General features: G+C 40.5%; 3 protein-coding genes across 3 annotated transcripts in view; 2 read left to right on the top strand and 1 right to left on the bottom strand.

Moving 5' to 3' along the window:
• Positions 1-4665: 4665 nt before the first annotated feature.
• LOC100892000 lies at positions 4666-6873 on the top strand. Its single transcript, XM_003730983.2, has one exon. The coding sequence runs from the start codon at positions 4666-4668 to the stop codon at positions 6871-6873; it is 2208 nt and encodes a 735-aa protein (XP_003731031.2).
• Positions 6874-7019: 146 nt separating this feature from the next.
• Positions 7020-9251, top strand: LOC100891914. Its single transcript, XM_030997159.1, has one exon. The coding sequence runs from the start codon at positions 7020-7022 to the stop codon at positions 9249-9251; it is 2232 nt and encodes a 743-aa protein (XP_030853019.1).
• Positions 9252-16069: 6818 nt separating this feature from the next.
• Positions 16070-18477, bottom strand: part of LOC105438852 — a 61710-nt gene continuing 59302 nt past the window's right edge. The window contains exon 25 of the mRNA XM_030997451.1: positions 16070-18253. Coding sequence (XP_030853311.1) covers positions 17582-18253 — 672 coding nt within the window. The 3' untranslated portion in view covers positions 16070-17581. The remainder of the gene's footprint in view (positions 18254-18477) is intronic.

Raw genomic sequence — 18477 nt, 5'->3', positions numbered from 1 at the left:
ATATACTACGGTGTTCAAACATAGACAACTTATCGAGAGCCAAAGAGGAAGTATTTGAAAAAGAAAATTAATGCAAATTCAAATATAATTATTCTATTATTATTTGAAAAAAGAAGAACACTTCAAAGTAGCAGCCTCAAGGCTAAAATTAATTAGATTTACAATTATTTAAGGGTAAAAAATAAACGTCCATTAAAATACAATACAATAATAATTGAATCAATGAAATACAATGATATACACATAGAACAAATGTTGAATAACAACATCAATAGTAGCCACTCCATGGTCGATCAAGCTGTATATATGCGTATGGACCTCTCGCGATCATTTGGATCAACCGTTGGATCAACAGAGCAGCAAAGCCGCCGTGTTTAAGGCTACATCAACAGGGAAAGGAAAAGGAAACCCACAAAGAATTGAAAAGGACAGATTAGACAGATTTAATGAAAAAGAGTAAGAAGAAGAAATGAAAATTAATGTAGAACAATGGAAGATTAAACTTGAACTACAGTCAGGTATTTATATTCAGGCATTGAAAAATTATATATTGAGATTAAGAATAATAGGTTAATCTCAACAGTGAAGAGGAAAAGTCGTGAAAGTACAAAACTGCTGGGGCAAGACATATAAAGTTATTATCATAAATATTGCATATCATTGGTATTCTATTATCATAATTTGTAATATTGTTATTACTATAATTATTATGATTATTATTTATATTATTATCAATATCATTATTAATATTGATATTGTTATCATTATCATTATTATTATGATCATCATTCTTATCATGATAATCATTCTTATTATAATCATCATTAAATGAACTATTATGAAACGTAAAACATATCAAACATATCTACCATCTGGCCGTAAAGGCATATAGATGCACACATTATAGATAGGATATGTTTGAATTGACTGGTAAGTGTTACATGATTAAAGTAGATATTATTTATATCCGTGGTGAAGAATATTCATTAAAAAAAAGAATTGGGAAGATTTTAAATGCAATTACCGATGATTACCGGTAAGGACTTTATTTTTGTATTCATTGATTTTATTTCTCAAAACTCCAATTCTTTTTCATACAAAACAAAGTTTACACAGAACTGACACATAATTGTAACAAAGCTTTTATATCACTTGATGAACGAACATAAATACAACATAATTCTATGTTCATAATTTTACAATGTAAAGGACTAAAATATATATAATATCACATAATAGGAAGAGATTATCAGACTACACAGTTATTTAATTCTAAAAACTAGAACAAGCATTGCCTTTTTTCAGAATAAGACTGAATACTTAACCAAACAAAACTGATGCTGCTTATAAGTATCGGCTTGCATGGTGATTTAGATATACAGTAGGCTTGCGGTTGCACCATGTGAGAGGGGGGAGGATTGGGGAGTCACTCCTACAGTGGCGGATCCAGGATGGGGGGGGGGGGAGCCCGGTGGGCCCCGCCCCCCCCCCCCCTTGAGAAAAAAAAAACATATAAAAACACGTGATTTTTACCTTTTGGGGGAGGGGGGGGGTGCAAATTTTAAAATTTTCGAGGACCAAAAAAAAAAAAGTGCTCACAACCCCCCCCCCCCCCCCCCCCCCCCCGCTTGTTAAAGGTAACCTTCTCTTCGAGTGATACAAAATGGATAAAGTTCACCGGGGATATTACCTTTTTTTTAATGAGAGTCAGTTATAAATTTCTTTGATATTTATCATCATTAAGTATTCTTTCTTGCATTTGGGTTAAGTATAACCTTTGAGTTTTCGATCGCTTTTCTAGATAAACACCTTTTGCCCTTCCGCGTGTAAAATGGCGCAGTGGCCAAGTGAGCAGAGAGAACTGTATTAGGCGAGCTATTATTAGACAAGAAGTAAAGCTATGGTCACAAATCAGAGCAGCGACCGACCGATTAGTAGCCTGCTCGGTCGCCGCTGGAATTTAGGCATCGCCCAACGATTTTTTTTTTTGGAGAAGCCGAGCAGGCTGTAGAGCCCCAGCGATGCCTGTTGATTTCCTGTCGGTCGCCGGTCAATTTTAGGTCAAAACTGGGCGAAATCGGAGAGCTTCTCCGGGCGGCGTCCCGGCAGTGACCTACCAATGACCCACCGATACCCGAGCGGTCTCCCATCAGCCACCGGCTAATTTTAAGGAAATTGCCCGGCAGTCGGCCGGTGATCGGCGGGGCGACAAAACACGCCCGGACACCTACCTAATGGAGCGTTCACCGTCGAGCGATTTAAGTCCAAATTTAAAGCCGCTAGGTCAAAGGTTGCTGACCGATTTTGAACTTGCCGCTCAGTAACCGACTGATCTCCCAGCAGCGAGCGGGTGGCGACCGGGCGGCGAACGTTCAGCAGCCTTTGACCTATAGCCGCTTCGATTTTTGACTTAAATCGCTCGACAGGCTAAAACTTCAGCAGCGACCGAGCGATGCCTGGGCGAAAGTGGCTAAAAACTCGCCACCCGGCCGCCGAGCAGGCTACTTTTGAGTGATGTGACCATAGCTTAAGTAGGCTGTTTGCAACAATTAAGGGTTATCCTGTCGATTGAAACAAGGTTCTGCGAAAGCCTAGTTACATTGCATCATTGAAGCACTGAAGCACGATGCACAATTAACTTTTAATTTAAGACCAAAAATGCGCATAAATATAGTGGCCAAACCTACATTGGTCCCTAAAGCCCAGACTTTGACAACACTTTTTAAACACCCTGGAGCTCATTCACTCGTGGCAGAAATTATTACAAATAGGGTTTGTTGGACAGAAAAAAAATTGCTCTTCATTATGAAATTAATTTCAAAGTCATTTCGGTTATGGCTTTTCTATTAGAACCTATTAAAGTTGGGTAGATTTTTATTGATACGCCCTGTGTCTCGTTGTCATAAAAGTTTTGTAAAGTCATCCGAGCTATTTCTTTCAGTGCACATTTGTTTCCTGACGCCCTGGCTTCCCACTTAGCCAAAAATGAAAAAGCTCAGTAAATTAATTTTGTACCTTTACCAGAAATCTATTTTCTCTTACAAGCCAGCAGAATAATTATGCATGACGCTATGCATTCCTTCCACAGAAGAGGAACTACAGAAAGAAAATAAAATAGTCGAAACAATGAGGGGGTAAGCAACATTTTTCTACTGCGCTCGGTTGAGAGACTTTGCATGGGGGAAAACAGATATATCAAGCGACCCTCAAGTTCAATATAGGCCGTCATTCGAATATTTTTGTTTAGTTCAGATCAATACAGATTATTTTATATTTTATATTTCACGTGTCAATTTGTTTACAAGAAATATAATTATTATAACTGTTTCAGCGAAACATGAAAGTTATTTGTTTTTTCCAAGATTTTTGCAAGATACCGTATTGACCCTGACCTACTTCTAGGGTCAAGTAAGTGTATACGTTGCAGAGCACATTTTTCCACGGATGTGGTCTGACATATCATTTCAGACGCTTATTTAGAGGCCAGAATTCCAGGTTTAGGAAAATGGCAACGGTATTTCAGAGTCGCTAGCAATTTCCGCAAAACAAGTTGAATAAAATAGCTCAACTGGCATATCGTTGAGTTCATATACAACCAAGCGGAAACCTAGTCCTGTCTTCCTTTTGTGAGTGTACCAACAATTCAACAAGGAGAAGCTATGGCTTGATGAGTGCCAGAATTATTTCTGCAAGCTCCAGATCCGGGAGAAGGATTATATCTCTCAGATGTCTTCATCGCAAGAGCCTCAACAACCAACAGAGAGAGATGAGGAGAGCTCCTCATCTCTCTCTGTTGGACATAGATGAGGTGCTAGCTGACGGAGGCTTCAAGGTGAAGGGTAGCTCTTCATCCCAATCTAAACCAAGCTGCCACAGGCGTTGCATTCCTATCTTTGCCTTCACCAGTAATGCTGAAGCAAATCCTATGGGATCAAAGATCTTTGCAATCTGGCTTAGTATCCGTCTCTTTGTCCATTTGCTGGTGGTGTCTTTCTGTTCGTCTGGAAGATCTGGGATCATACTTCTTTTCACTCTGTATGAAAACTCATCTGTGTTTTGGTTCCATACCATCCCCAGAACCTTCTCCTCACTCAGATCCTCAAGAACGTTGGTTTTCATCTGAGAAGTCTCATCTTTCAGCTGTTCGTTGGATTGCCAACCCTTCACCTTGAAGCCTCCGTCAGCTAGCACCTCATCTATGTCCTTGACAAGATCTTTCGCCTCCTCTGACGTTCTTACTGAGGTACATATGTCGTCCATGTACGTGTCACGTTTCAGTACTTCTGCTGCCTTAGGATGTTGAGACTCTCCCTCTACTGCTGTCCTCCTCAGAGCTATCTGGGCCATTGCTGCAGCAGGCTTATCTCCAAACGTGACTACAGTTTTCACGTACACATCCGGTTCTCTCTCTGAATCTAATCCTCTCCACAAGTACCGATGGACGTGCTGATCGGATTCTGGAATCAGTACTCGGTGGTACATCTTGGATATGTCGGCGCATATCGCAACTCTGTGTTCCCTGAAGCGAAAGATTACTCCGAACAGACTCTGTAATAAGTCTGGCCCTTTGAACCAGTAGTCGTTCAGACACTGTCCCTTGAAAACTGCTGATGAGTTAAACACAATTCAACTTGTTACAGAGCCGGTACATCGAGAACTGAAGCAATGCCGACTGATGACATGACAAGCCTAAGGTTGAAGAGGAGAGGGACCAAAGCCAAGTTCACCAGGTTGGGGAATGTGTTGGATTTCCTGATAGAGGAAAAGCGGCCGGTGGAAGAGGTGAAGGAAGCTTTCAAACAAGCCAACCAGGCTTACGTAGACCTCCAATCCAAACACGAGGCCTATACAGAGAAGATTGAGAACGATGAAGAATTCAACAAGGAGGAGCTATGGCTTGATGAGTGCCAGAATTATTTCTGCAAGCTCCAGATCCGGGAGAAGGATTATATCTCTCAGATGTCTTCATCGCAAGAGCCTCAACAACCAACAGAGAGAGATGAGGAGAGCTCCCAGAGAACTGTTGTTCAAGCAGAGTCGAAACGGCCTCAAGCACCTCGCTTCAACATGGAGAGGCCCAAGTTACCAACGTTCCAAGGAGACATAAGAGAATACAATGTATTCAAGGCTGATTTTCAGCATGTTATACATCCACACTACGATGAGAGGGATGCTTTGATGATCCTGAGGTCTTGTTTGAAGGGGAAGCCACTTCAACACATTAGAGGAATAGGGCGAGATTATGAAGCTGCATGGGGTCAGCTAGATCTGCTCTACGGAGACTCAAGGATGGTAGCTGATGCTATTATGGAAGACGTATCCCGATTTCGTCCTCTGAAAGATGGGGAAGATGAGAGATTCTGTGACTTTGTGAATCTCATACGCAGAAGTTTCAATACCTTGAAGGAGGTAGATAGAGCTGAGGATATAAACAATAGTCACATGCTAGCCATCATTGAGAAGAAGCTCTATGTCACAGATCGACAGATGTGGTTCCGAAAGCAAGGAGAAGGAACAACGGCGACATTAGAGGCACTGTTGAAGTGGATGGAGATTGAGTTGAGATCAAGGATAAGATCATCTGCTCCAGTGAGGAATGATGCAGCCTCTAAGTCCAGATCCGCTGTTAGTCAGGTCACAGCATGTGAGGAAAGACAGCAAGACTATCGTTGCTGGATCTGCAAGAATAAGGATGGGCACTGGACTGACCAATGCAAGACTTTCCTTGATAAGTCTACAGCGGAGAGATTGGAGATGGTGAAGAGTAACCGAGCTTGTTATAGCTGTTTGAAGCAAGCCGGCAGAGAGCATCGAATGGCTACTTGCAAGAAAAGGAGACGGTGTCCAGAGACATACAAGGGGCAACCATGCAAGTTCTTTCATCATCCTTTGTTACATCCCAGCATGGACAACAATGCGGTGGGAGTAGCCCTTGTAAGAGGTACTGAAGCCATGCTACCCGTCATCAGGGCAAGGTTTTCAGGTTCAGAGCTGAAGATCCAAGGAAACGTGCTGTTAGATTCAGGGGCCCAGATCAGCATCATCCGCCAAGGGCTCGCTGAAGACTTGGGACTGACAGGAAAGAGCATCAGTATCACAATAACCAAGGTGGGCTGTGTAGAGGAATCTGTGACAACATCCTTGTATAGAGTGCCGGTCAGTTCAGTAGATGGGAAGACAATCCATAAGATATTAGCTGTTGGATTACCGTGCATCAATGATGACATTGAGGAGGTGAACACTGATAATCTTGCCCGACAAGTAGGCCTCAACCCCAGAGAGTTACGTAGAGGTAGTGGGTCTATAGATCTTCTGATAGGAATTGACCACGCTATGATGCACGCAGGTGAAACGAGACAACGAGGCAACTTCATCTTTAGGAAGTCACCACTTGGATGGGTGGTGTTTGGAGCATCTAAGCTGAACCAGCAGTATCAGAATAGAGTGCTCAACATGCAACTGAGTCCAGCAACTGACTTATCAGCGTTTTGGACTACAGAGTCGATGGGAGTTGATGTGGGTTGTCATTGTGAAGCCGAAAGGATGACTAAAGTAGAGAAAGATGAACATGATCTTATCTGGAACTCTGCCAAGAAAGTGGGTAAGCAGTGGCTTGTTCCTTACCCATGGAAGGATAACCCAGAGAAGCTGCCCGACAACAGAGTGCAAGCAGAGAGAATGCTTCAGGCGACGGAGAAAAGGCTTGCAAAGAACCCAGAGCATGCTGAAGTTTACAAACAGCAGATGCAAGAGATGGTCGAGATGGGGTTTTCGAGAAAGCTGACTGATGAAGAGAAGAAAAGGCATGATGGGCCTGTCCATTACATTGGTCATCATGCGGTTGTCAGGCCGGAAAAAAGAGCACACCAGTGAGAATTGTGTTTAACTCATCAGCAGTTTTCAAGGGACAGTGTCTGAACGACTACTGGTTCAAAGGGCCAGACTTATTACAGAGTCTGTTCGGAGTACTCTTTCGCTTCAGAGAACACAGAGTTGCGATATGCGCCGACATATCCAAGATGTACCACCGAGTACTGATTCCAGAATCCGATCAGCACGTCCATCGGTACTTGTGGAGAGGATTAGATTCAGAGAGAGAATCGGATGTGTACGTGAAAACTGTAGTCACGTTTGGAGATAAGCCTGCTGCAGCAATGGCCCAGATAGCTCTGAGGAGGACAGCAGTAGAGGGAGAGTCTCAACATCCTAAGGCAGCAGAAGTACTGAAACGTGACACGTACATGGACGACATATGTACCTCAGTAAGAACGTCAGAGGAGGCGAAAGATCTTGTCAAGGACATAGATGAGGTGCTAGCTGACGGAGGCTTCAAGGTGAAGGGTTGGCAATCCAACGAACAGCTGAAAGATGAGACTTCTCAGATGAAAACCAACGTTCTTGAGGATCTGAGTGAGGAGAAGGTTCTGGGGATGGTATGGAACCAAAACACAGATGAGTTTTCATACAGAGTGAAAAGAAGTATGATCCCAGATCTTCCAGACGAACAGAAAGACACCACCAGCAAATGGACAAAGAGACGGATACTAAGCCAGATTGCAAAGATCTTTGATCCCATAGGATTTGCTTCAGCATTACTGGTGAAGGCAAAGATAGGAATGCAACGCCTGTGGCAGCTTGGTTTAGATTGGGATGAAGAGCTACCCTCCAGAGAAAAGGCAGAATGGGTAAAACTCTTCAGAGAGATGGAGAACTTAGATGGAGTGTCATTCCAGAGATGTTTGACACCACCTGGTGCAATGAGACGACCTACATTATGTGTCTTTTGTGATGCATCTGAAGAGGCGTTTGGAGCTTGTGTTTACATTCGCTGGGAGTTAGAGGATGGCAGCTATGATGTTAGATTTGTGACGGCGAAATCTAGAGTGGCACCACTAAAGAAGTTGACGCTGCCGAGATTGGAGCTACAAGCTGCAGTGGTTGCCGTTAGACTTGATGCAACCATCAGAGATGAGACCACACTAGAGTTAAGAGAGACAGTGTTCATGACAGATAGCAAGATAGTGCTTGGATGGGTTCGAAGTCAGGCAAGAAGTTTTAAGCCCTTTGTGTCAGCTCGAGTAGGAGAAATCCAAAGCAAGTCGAATCCCCAACAGTGGAGACATGTGAGTGGAGCAGAAAATCCAGCTGACGACATTTCGAGAGGTGTTACAGTAGAGAAGTTAGAGAGGTGTAGATGTGGTCCTCAATTTCTAAGATCGCCTGAGGAGGAATGGCCACAGAGTGAGACGAAATCTGAGATTTCGTCAATGGACAGTGAAAGGCGTAAAGTTCAACAGGTGTCGAATGTAGTATTGGCATCAGACAGCATCGACTGTGAAAGAGTTTCCAGCTGGAGAAAACTGGTGAGAGTCACTGCATATGTACGGAGATTTACCCACAACATGAAGGCGAGGGTAAGATCAGGAGATGAGAGAGGGAAAGTGACGGCAGGACCACTTACAGCAGCTGAGCTAGGTGATGCAGAGACGTACTGGGTCAGAGAGGCTCAGAAACCGCTTCATGACAGACTGAAGAAGGGGGAGTTCAAGACTCTAACACCCTACATAGAGAATGGAATCATCAGAGTTGGAGGTAGAGTTGGAGAAGGCGTGATTTCGTATGACAGCAGGCATCCTGTGTTATTACCTCATCAGCATCGCATCTCTACGCTCATCACTAAGCATGTCCATGAATTGGGGCATGATGGAGTTGCGACAATGGCAGCGAAAGTGAGAAGCAACTACTGGGTGATTGGCATACATAGGCTTGCCAAGACTATCAAGCACAGGTGCGTGATGTGTCGTAAGATGCAGCACAAGGTTGAGTCGCAGTTTATGGCTGAGCTACCAGAGATACGTATGACACCGTTTTCGCCTCCATTCCTGTATACTTCGTGCGACTACTTTGGGCCGTACAGCGTGAAGGTGGGGCGGAATAAGGTTGCTAAGCACTATGGAGTGATCTTCACGTGTCTTAACACAAGAGCGGTACACCTTGACCTAGCGGTAGATGTTTCTACAATGGAGTTTCTTCAGGTTCTACGTAGGTTTTTCGCGTTTAGAGGTCAACCGAAGGTCATCCTGAGCGATAATGGTACACAATTTGTGGGAGCGGTACGTGAGCTACGTGAGATGGTAAAGGGATGGGATAGCGATCTACTACGCGAGTTTTGTGCGGAGAAAGGTGTAGAGTGGAGGTTTACAACCCCTTCAGCTCCTCATCAGAATGGATGTGCTGAAGCACTTGTATAGAGTAGTACATGTAAGTCCGCATCAAAGAAAGCTATAGGTGATCAGGTCCTCACTCCTTTTGAGTTATATACCTGTTTGGTAGAAGTAGCAAACCTCGTCAATCAGCGTCCAATAGGGAGGGTACCGAATGACCCCGACGATGGTAGTTATCTCTGTCCCAATGATGTTTTGTTAGGGAGAGCATCTAGTAGGGTACCCCAGGGTCCGTTCAGAGAAACGAAGAATCCGCGACATAGAGTCGAATTTGTGCAACGAATCGTCGACTCATTCTGGAAGGCATGGAATCGCGATGTATTTCCACTCTTAGTACCGCGAAAGAAGTGGAATGTTGACAAACGTAATCTCTGTGTAGATGACATAGTTATATTGTCAGATCAGAACGCTCTTCGAGGAAAATGGACATTAGGGAGAATTGTTGAAGTTTTTCCTGGAACTGATAATAAGATCAGAAACGTGACAGTAAAGACGGCAAATTCTGAGTATAGAAGGCCAATAAACAAAGTGGTCGTATTATATCCAGCAGAAGGATATGAAGAGTAGATTGAACAGAAATATGTCTGTCTATAGTATTCACAGAATAACAAATTTATTCACTTTCTATGTTCTTGTTCAAAATCAACTTTTTCCAGCTTTAAGAAGATAGATGATAACAAAGCTTTGTTGGTGCAAATTTCAATTTTTGCTATTGTTACTTGGGAATTGACTTTGGCACAGTTTACACTGAGAACAAAATTCAACAGTTTGAAATTATGTACAAAGTTTGGTACATTTTGAATACATTTTTTGTATTTGAGATTTTGAGTGATATTTGCCATTTATTAGCAAATTCAGCAAAGAAAGTTTGCAGAGAAAAGTTGATTTTTATGATTATGTATACAGGAAGCAAACTGGTATGGAATATCCATTTGATATTTTTGGACAGGAAATGTAAATTTTTGTATTTTCATGCAACAATTGTTTTTCAGGTTCGTGCAGGCTTGCAGATACCTTTTCATTAGCCTTGTTAATAGTTTGGATGGTAATTTAGACTGTTAAAGTGTTAATTAAGCAGAGTGAGAAGAAGTATTTTTCACATCTTAGCTATGAGTCATTTACAGATTTTGGAGTGAAACACCGAAGAAAGTATTTTGTTCTATTTTAAATGAGAAACATTGCGTACTTTTATGAAAATGATGTCAATTTTATTGTTGCCCTCATTTGGGGGGAGGTTGTTTCAGCGAAACATGAAAGTTATTTGTTTTTTCCAAGATTTTTGCAAGATACCGTATTGACCCTGACCTACTTCTAGGGTCAAGTAAGTGTATACGTTGCAGAGCACATTTTTCCACGGATGTGGTCTGACATATCATTTCAGACGCTTATTTAGAGGCCAGAATTCCAGGTTTAGGAAAATGGCAACGGTATTTCAGAGTCGCTAGCAATTTCCGCAAAACAAGTTGAATAAAATAGCTCAACTGGCATATCGTTGAGTTCATATACAACCAAGCGGAAACCTAGTCCTGTCTTCCTTTTTTGAGCGTACCAATAACACTACAGAGGTATATTAAATTACATAGGTTTGTTTGTACAGTAAAACCTGTCTATAAAGACCACCCAAGGGAGTCAAGAAAAGTGGTCTTTATATGCAGATGATCTTTGTAGACAGGTGTCTATAGTAAATGTTTCAATGAAAAAACATTTTCAAGGGAAACAAAAATGTTGTCTTTGTAGACAGGTGGTCAGTATTAAAAGCAGATTTTACCATAGTTATACTTGTAAATCAACATTATAAAGGGGGAGGTCTACCCTGATATTAGGTAGGTTTTGATAAAAGCAGAAAATGAGGGACACAAATTAGTGAGAATTTGAGCAAAATTCGATTCATAAAAGGAAAGTTATGAATTTTTGAAGTTGTCATCAGTGAAACACTAATCGCAAGTTTCATTTGTGTTAGTTATTGATGACAGAATAGATTCGTTTCACACAGGGGTTCTATAAAACGGAACACAAATATTTGCAATGATAAGTATTGAAATATGCAAACCAAAGCGGAAAAGGAGAGTGGGAGAAAGATATTATCAATGAAAGAAAGAAAAGATGAAGAGGAAAAAAGTTATGTGCCACATCCACAGGGACGGACACCACATCATCTTTCTATCACAGTTTTTTCATATTCATTGCTTTCTTATAAGACACAGATATAAACACATTCAGCAAAACAAAACTAGTAGACACTCCATCTGATAGTTTTTGTTTTAATAAGTGAATTATAGTTTCATATTTATGTCCAAATTCATTTTGTATGTTTAATTATCAAAACAAATATTCTACAAATGGTAACATGCAGTCCTTGGAGAGATAAATGTCCATTCATTGTAATATTTGTTTCTAAATAAAGGTGTATCTACTTTTCAGTTCCTACACAAATAAGTTGCGATTAATATAAACTCTACATAAGACGGGGGCCAGGCTGACATACTGCATAGACTCTGTACTTTAAGTGCTCCAGACATAGTAAGAGACTAACATAACTAGGTTTGCTCAAGTTTTTGTCATCCGAAGGATCAAAAGTGTTATGAATTGATGCAAAATTCATATCATTGCGAAGGGGAAGCCTTACTGATCAAATATAACAACTTCCCTCTTTAACATATGCTTTTTTAAACGAATTGTGCCCCCCAAACAAAATTATTGGTCACTACCCGCCAAACGGAAAATATCGTTTGAACTTAGATTTTGTTTAAGTTCAATGAGTTGCATGCATGCATGAGTGGATGCAAAAGTTGTCAGTTGTCCAGAGTCTGGCCGATTTACTTTTGGTCCACCACACCAACGCAATGCTCCCTCCTCCTACTTACTCGCTGCCAGCCGAAGATGAAAGTAAAAACTAGTTTCATTTGATTTTTAATCTGTTTCTTTTTTCATTATTTGATTTTAAAGGACTTAAATTTATATTCCTTAAATTCAATTATAAACGACTGACGTGGAAGACAAGTCAATGCACCCTTTCGACCAAACCGGGGGGGGGGGGGCGTTGGACGAATGGTCGCGTACTCGCGTTCCAGTCAACGCGACATTCCTAACGCACCCTTTCGGCCAAACGGGGGGGGGGGGGGCTTTAGACGAATGGTCGCGTTCAAGTCAACGCGATGGCGACGCTACCCACCCTTTCGGGGCCTTTCGGCATGAGCCCTTCAAGTTCAATGCACTACACACGTACAACGCCGCTTCGTACACATTAATTGCTTGCGCTGCATGCAGCGCGAAATATGAGGTTGCAACAAATTTGTTTTCGCTTGGTGAGGAAGAAGTGGACTAAATAGTTGATGAAAAAGATTCTCGTTCTTCTGAGAAAGTCATCATGTAGCTGATAATGAGCTGAAAGCTTACACTACAGTGCAGTGGCGGATCCAGGGGGGGGGGACGGCACCCCCCTGGGGAAAAAAAACATGTAAAAACACGTGATTTTTTTAGCTTTTTGGGGGGATGGCCCCCCCCCAAAAAAAAAAAAAAAAAAAAAAAAAATGTGCTCACTACCCCCCCCCCCCCCCAAACGGAGCGACTTTTCGGCCGGCGCGATTTTTTAAAATTTTCGGGGGAGCAAAAAAAAAAAAAAAATTGGGCCCCCTCCCCTGAGAAATCCTGGATCCGCGCCTGCTACAGTGAACACAAAGGATTTGCAATTTTAGAAACAATTATAGCAACTGAACTGAGTAAGTTTCACTCTTCGATCATTTTCAAGCGGAGGTTTGTGAATTATACAGTCATTTTAATCATTAATGCGTGAAATATGCATTATATAAGTTGCACCAATCGAAAGAGGAGGATCTAAGCTTTCCAAATATGTGTCATTTATCAATTTATATTTGTGTCTAAGTTATGATAAAGCATCGATAATTCTCGGTTTCGTTTTTTCTGGGACGCACTGTATAGGGGGTAGTCGTCCTAGAGAGTGGTTAGTGCCCTACGGGTAGTTGTCCTAGGGGTAGTTGACTGGGGGTGGTTATCCGGGGGGGGGGGGGGTAGATGTCCAGGGGGTAGGTGTCCTAGATACGTGGATAACTTTTTCCGTTGTACATGGTTAAGCATGGCTTGTGTTTCATTTGTATTGAATTGAGCAATCTAGTGCAATTCTCACTGAACATGGCTCACGTGAACGTCCTCGGAAAGAAAGGGTCGTAAATTATATATTTTTAGTTTTGAAAAGAGTCATGGATAGACACACTTTTTTTCCTTCTGAACTCAACCCCTTTGAAAAACCTTACTACGAGTGTAAATAAATAAGGTTTTGGACAGGCATACTTGCGGTTGTCGTGACAACATTTATTGTTTTTAATGAAGTTACATTATCAGAATCGATTCCCAGTAATAGAATGTTTCTAAATACGTAAGCCTCTATACCGTACCTAAATCACAGCAATGAGACCGTCACCAGACCGAACAACAATGTACATTACGACTAGGCGCGTACGCACAGGGGTTCGGGGGTTACCCCCTCAATTTTGTTTTTCCTAAAGGGGGGGGGGCGCAAAACAAAATTGTGCTCACTAAGACTCACTAAGAATTATCGGCTGGCGCGATTTTCAAATTTTCGGGGGCCAAAAAAAAAAAATTTAAAAAAATACTCACTACCTCCCAAACCCCACCCCACTGAGCGAAATATCGGCCGGCGCGATTTTCAAATTTTCGGGGGCAATTTTTTTAAATTAGTGCTCACTACCCCTCCACCTTCCCCCTCCCCCCAATTTTTTGTGGCTGCAAATCTCCTCTTTTTAATGGTTAATCACAATTTCTAGCCAGGCGACTAGCTTCTATCTCATTTGACCTGCTGTGATGTATATTTCAATAACAATTGTTTTTGAAATTTTATAAATTTAGAAAAATCCTGTTTTTTTTCTTCTCAAAATGAAATGTTTCGCAATGACGTCCGTTTGTGCATTTCGAATCTCAATCTTCATCCACGAGTAAACATTAATCTTTTTTTTTAGGGGGAAGGGGTGAGGCGAGGAAAGAGACAGAATCAAGCCCATAGTACCTCATTAACACCAATGACACAAGACTGAATATGAAGTTACATGAATTGTTGCTATGTCGGGTAAGCTTTCCGGAGGTCATGCAATATGCATAAAATTTGCATATGTTAATAAACCGGTCTACTGCATGCTTGAAGATATTTTATCGTAGTAAAACCCAGGCAAGCCTGGTGGCTCGTCAGCCTCGTCTCACATGAAAATTACCATATGAGCCATGAACATAACTATTTAATTTACCCTCGAGTTGAATTTTGGAAGTGTTTACGATTATGTTGCACACTTTCAGGTAATTTTTAGAACGGCCAAACTGTTAGTTGTCAAAACAAAGTGTACAAGAAAATTAACGTCCATCCTATAATTTATTTTCTTCAAAATTTACCATTTTATCATGAATTATATTCCGCATATTTGCTTTCACTATATAATATCACAATGTATCAATGTTATTATCATTTCTGTATATATATATATATATATATATATATACTCCTCTTCTCCTTCTTCCTCCCCCTCTCTCTCTCTCTCTCTTCCTCTATCTGTCTCCCTCCTGCCATCTCATACTGCTGCTGTCCCCTTCATTAAATTCGCCTCTACTTCCCTACTCTTTACCTCCGCTTGTTACAATTGTTTGTATTTTACCATAATTTTAGAAGGTACGAAGTGACACAATAGATGATTATTAAGTTAATCAATCTCTCATTTATTATGTAATTTATAATATATTCCTGTTGATTGCCACACTTCTACCTCTATATTACTGTTTCTTGTTCTCTCTTTTCAGTCTCGTCTCTTAATTTCTCTCTCAATTTCTCTCCTTTATAAGGTATATATATATATAAATTTGTAATTTACATTTTGTCTTTTGTCGTTTTACCTGGTAGAATCCATGTAATTCAGCCCCTGGGCTACCATGTGGAATTCTTTGAATAGATACCAATACAAATCCAAACCCAGATTATGCTTTATTGATCTTGTGGATTTCGGGCTCTCTTGTTATTTCATTCTTTGTAAATAATAGTAGATTGCATACATTTTAAATCGCAATGGAAATATGAATATGAAATAATTGATTATAAACGATTAATAAGAACAAGGTGAATACCAACTTTCCACTCCACCATTTACTTTATTACTAAGCTTGCTTTTATATATTTCTTGGTGCGCACCATAATGCAAATGATATGTATCAGCAGTATCACAAATTAACTAAGCAATTCAACATTGAAACGAGCTACAATACAGGGTATCCGTGATATTAGAAACCTAAGTTTATATTCGTAAAATACTCCAAAATCGCCTAAATCATTTTTTATCATTAATGTATACATCACTTAAAAGCTCATTTTCCTTTTTATCATATGACAACAAGAACATGATCATTTTTCTGAGTATAATATGGTGATATCAATTTCGAATAAGACACTTGAAATCAAGAAGCACATGAAATTATCGATATATAGACAGTATAATCATGGAACAACAAGGTAACTTCAAGAACTGTATGCATTTTTGTCATTACTTAACACACGTTTAAAGGCAAAAAATAGTACATTTTGTATCTCCTACATTTTTTACATCATTTTTTATTCACTGGTCTATTTTTTGTCGACCACCTGAAGTATCACTGGTCTAGCAGTTTTTGTCGTCCGCTGTCAGTGACACAGTTCGATTCTTGGTGGAGACAATTTTTTTCAACCTTTGCAAAGAAATTAAAAAAGAGGACAACAATGGGGAACTTTGTCATGCCAAATGATGACTAAAATCAAATGACAATTTTTTTTTTTGGACAAGTAGCATGATTAGCATCATAATTATACTTTTTGCCAAAAATGGAAAGACCTTCTGTTTGAGTAATACACCACAAAGTATCATATAAAAAAAAATCTCCAGATCATGAACACTTCGATACGCTACATATAAATTGTACAGATATAATTTTGTCATTTAAATATCATGAAGATGATAACAAATAACATTCTCCTGGTTGCCCGAATATGTGGTGACGGAATAGTGATAATTGCAAAATACTTCGGGAAGGGAGATGGCGGATTCTTCGTGGTTAGTGGTTAAGGCATTGGCTTTCTCAGCCAGTGACCTGGTTCAATTCCCGGCGGAGACAATTTATTACAACCTTTGCAAATTTTTTTTAAAAAGAGGACATCAATCGGGACCTTGTATTTATAAGCTGTGTGACCAATATTATCTAATTTCCATTCGCAATAATTGAATATACATATATATCATGTCATCACTAAAAGTGACTAAACTGAATTGAAAAACCCCATCATACCATCATCATCATACTTTTTTCAACAGTAAAAAGACCTCTTCTCTGAGTAAAACACCACAAAGTATTTCATCTGATCATGAATGCTTTCATATGCGGTACATACATATGTATATATATATATATATAATGTCATCATTGAAATGTAATAAAGATGATAACAAATAACAACAACCTGTTTCCTGATGTGGAGATGGACTATTGGTAATTGCAAAATACGGGAAGGGGTATGGGGGGTTCTTTGTGGTCTAGTGGTCAAGGTATTGGCATTCTCAGCCATTGACCCGGTTCGATTCTCTGCGGATACAATTTTTTTTCAACCTTTGAAAACTAATTTTAAAAAGAGGACAGCAATTTAAGCTACGCAACCATTCTTATCTACCAGTAATTTCCATTCGCAAAATGCATACATATATATATCATATCATGACTAAAAGTGATTTAAACGTATTAAAAAAAACCTTGTACCATCATCATCAACATACTTTTTCTAACAATGAAAATACCTCTTCTCTGAGTAATACACCACAAAGTAATATCTTTAAAAAAAATCATCTGATTATGAATGTTTCGACACGGTATTGTACATATATGTCGTCATCGAAATATAATAAAGATGATAACAACCACCTGTTTGCCTGAATATGTGGTGACGGACTATTGGTTATTGCGAAAACCTTGGGGAAGGGGAATGGGAGGGTTCTGTGTGGTATATTGGTTAAGGCATTGGCATTCTCAGCCAGTGAACTGGTCCGATTCCAGCTAGCAGAGACATTGTAAATACCAAATGCTTGGGAAAAGGGATGGGGGTTCAGCCGACACCTAGCCCACCCATACCCTGCCTAGTATGCCAATATAACATCAGGTTCTCTTTAAGACCCTCTTCTTGCTTAAAACTAAATTAATACAAAAGCTGTTTACAATTTTTTTTAAACTCAAGTATTAGAATGAATACATCGCTATAGTCAAAACCAACCTGTGCCATTGGCAGTGGCAAAATCGGTGGTGCTACTGGCATCTATGTCACTGCTCTAATTTCCTTTGTTGATATCTGTTGAATCCGGTGGAAGATTGTCGGCAGCATCATTACTCCACTCATTGTATTTGGTGCCATTCTCTGCATCCTTAGGGGAACTTACGGCAGCATCATTGTTGGTGGAAGTAACATCATCGGTACCCTCGGTAGCTTTCCTGGCATCAGTTGAATCCAGATTTACAATGACCGTGTCAGCATCCGTGTTGGAGGAAACACCGTCACTTCTCTCAGTGGCTATTGGGACAGATGCATCAAGATGGAGACTTACCGCCACAACATCAGCGCTTGTTGCATCACGATCCGTGTCCTTCTTCTGTTCCTCTGTGGAACTCTGGATATATGTGTTCATGGGTGGTATGACCCCTTCCTCAACCTGACTATCATCATAGGTCGGATTAAACATAGACATATGATCGGGATTGTCGCCTTTGGTAGGCAAAAAGTAATTATCCGAGGCTCCTGGGCGCAAATTGCTATTCATTCCAGCTGACGAGGATAGCGCCGTCACGCTTACCCCACCGCTGGAGGTGGTTGCTTCTTTCTTTAGGAACTTGTCGAAACAAGTAAGCCCCCATTTCTTACGGATGTGAGGCTTCCGGACACAGTAGAGTAGAAAGATGAAAAATCCTTGGAAGGAGTTCAGGATGATGAAGATTGGTTGAGCCACCTGTTAAACACAAATGTTTCAGAAATAATAATTAGGTATATGGTATTCTCTCTCATGTACTTCAGATACTAACTAGATGGAACTTCAACTGCGCGCAGTCGAAATGATGCCTCCGTCATAGAGCAATTTTAAAAACCAAAACAGAAGAAATTTTTCAAATTCAAGTTCAATTGTAATCCATTAACAGGTTCTCAGAATATCGTGATTACAAGCAATTTCTCATG

The sequence above is a fragment of the Strongylocentrotus purpuratus genome, unplaced genomic scaffold (genome assembly GCF_000002235.5).
Source record: "Strongylocentrotus purpuratus isolate Spur 01 unplaced genomic scaffold, Spur_5.0 spur5_scaffold_4, whole genome shotgun sequence".
Classification (NCBI taxonomy): domain Eukaryota; kingdom Metazoa; phylum Echinodermata; class Echinoidea; order Camarodonta; family Strongylocentrotidae; genus Strongylocentrotus; species Strongylocentrotus purpuratus.
The sequence above is the reverse complement of the archived record's forward strand: the minus strand, read 5'-3'. Positions and strand labels throughout refer to the sequence as shown.

What these genes read in the sequence shown, in the direction of transcription:
- LOC100891914 (XM_030997159.1), top strand. Translation starts at nt 7,020, where the DNA reads ATGTACCACCGAGTACTGATTCCAGAATCCGATCAGCACGTCCATCGG.
- LOC100892000 (XM_003730983.2), top strand. Translation starts at nt 4,666, where the DNA reads ATGCCGACTGATGACATGACAAGCCTAAGGTTGAAGAGGAGAGGGACC.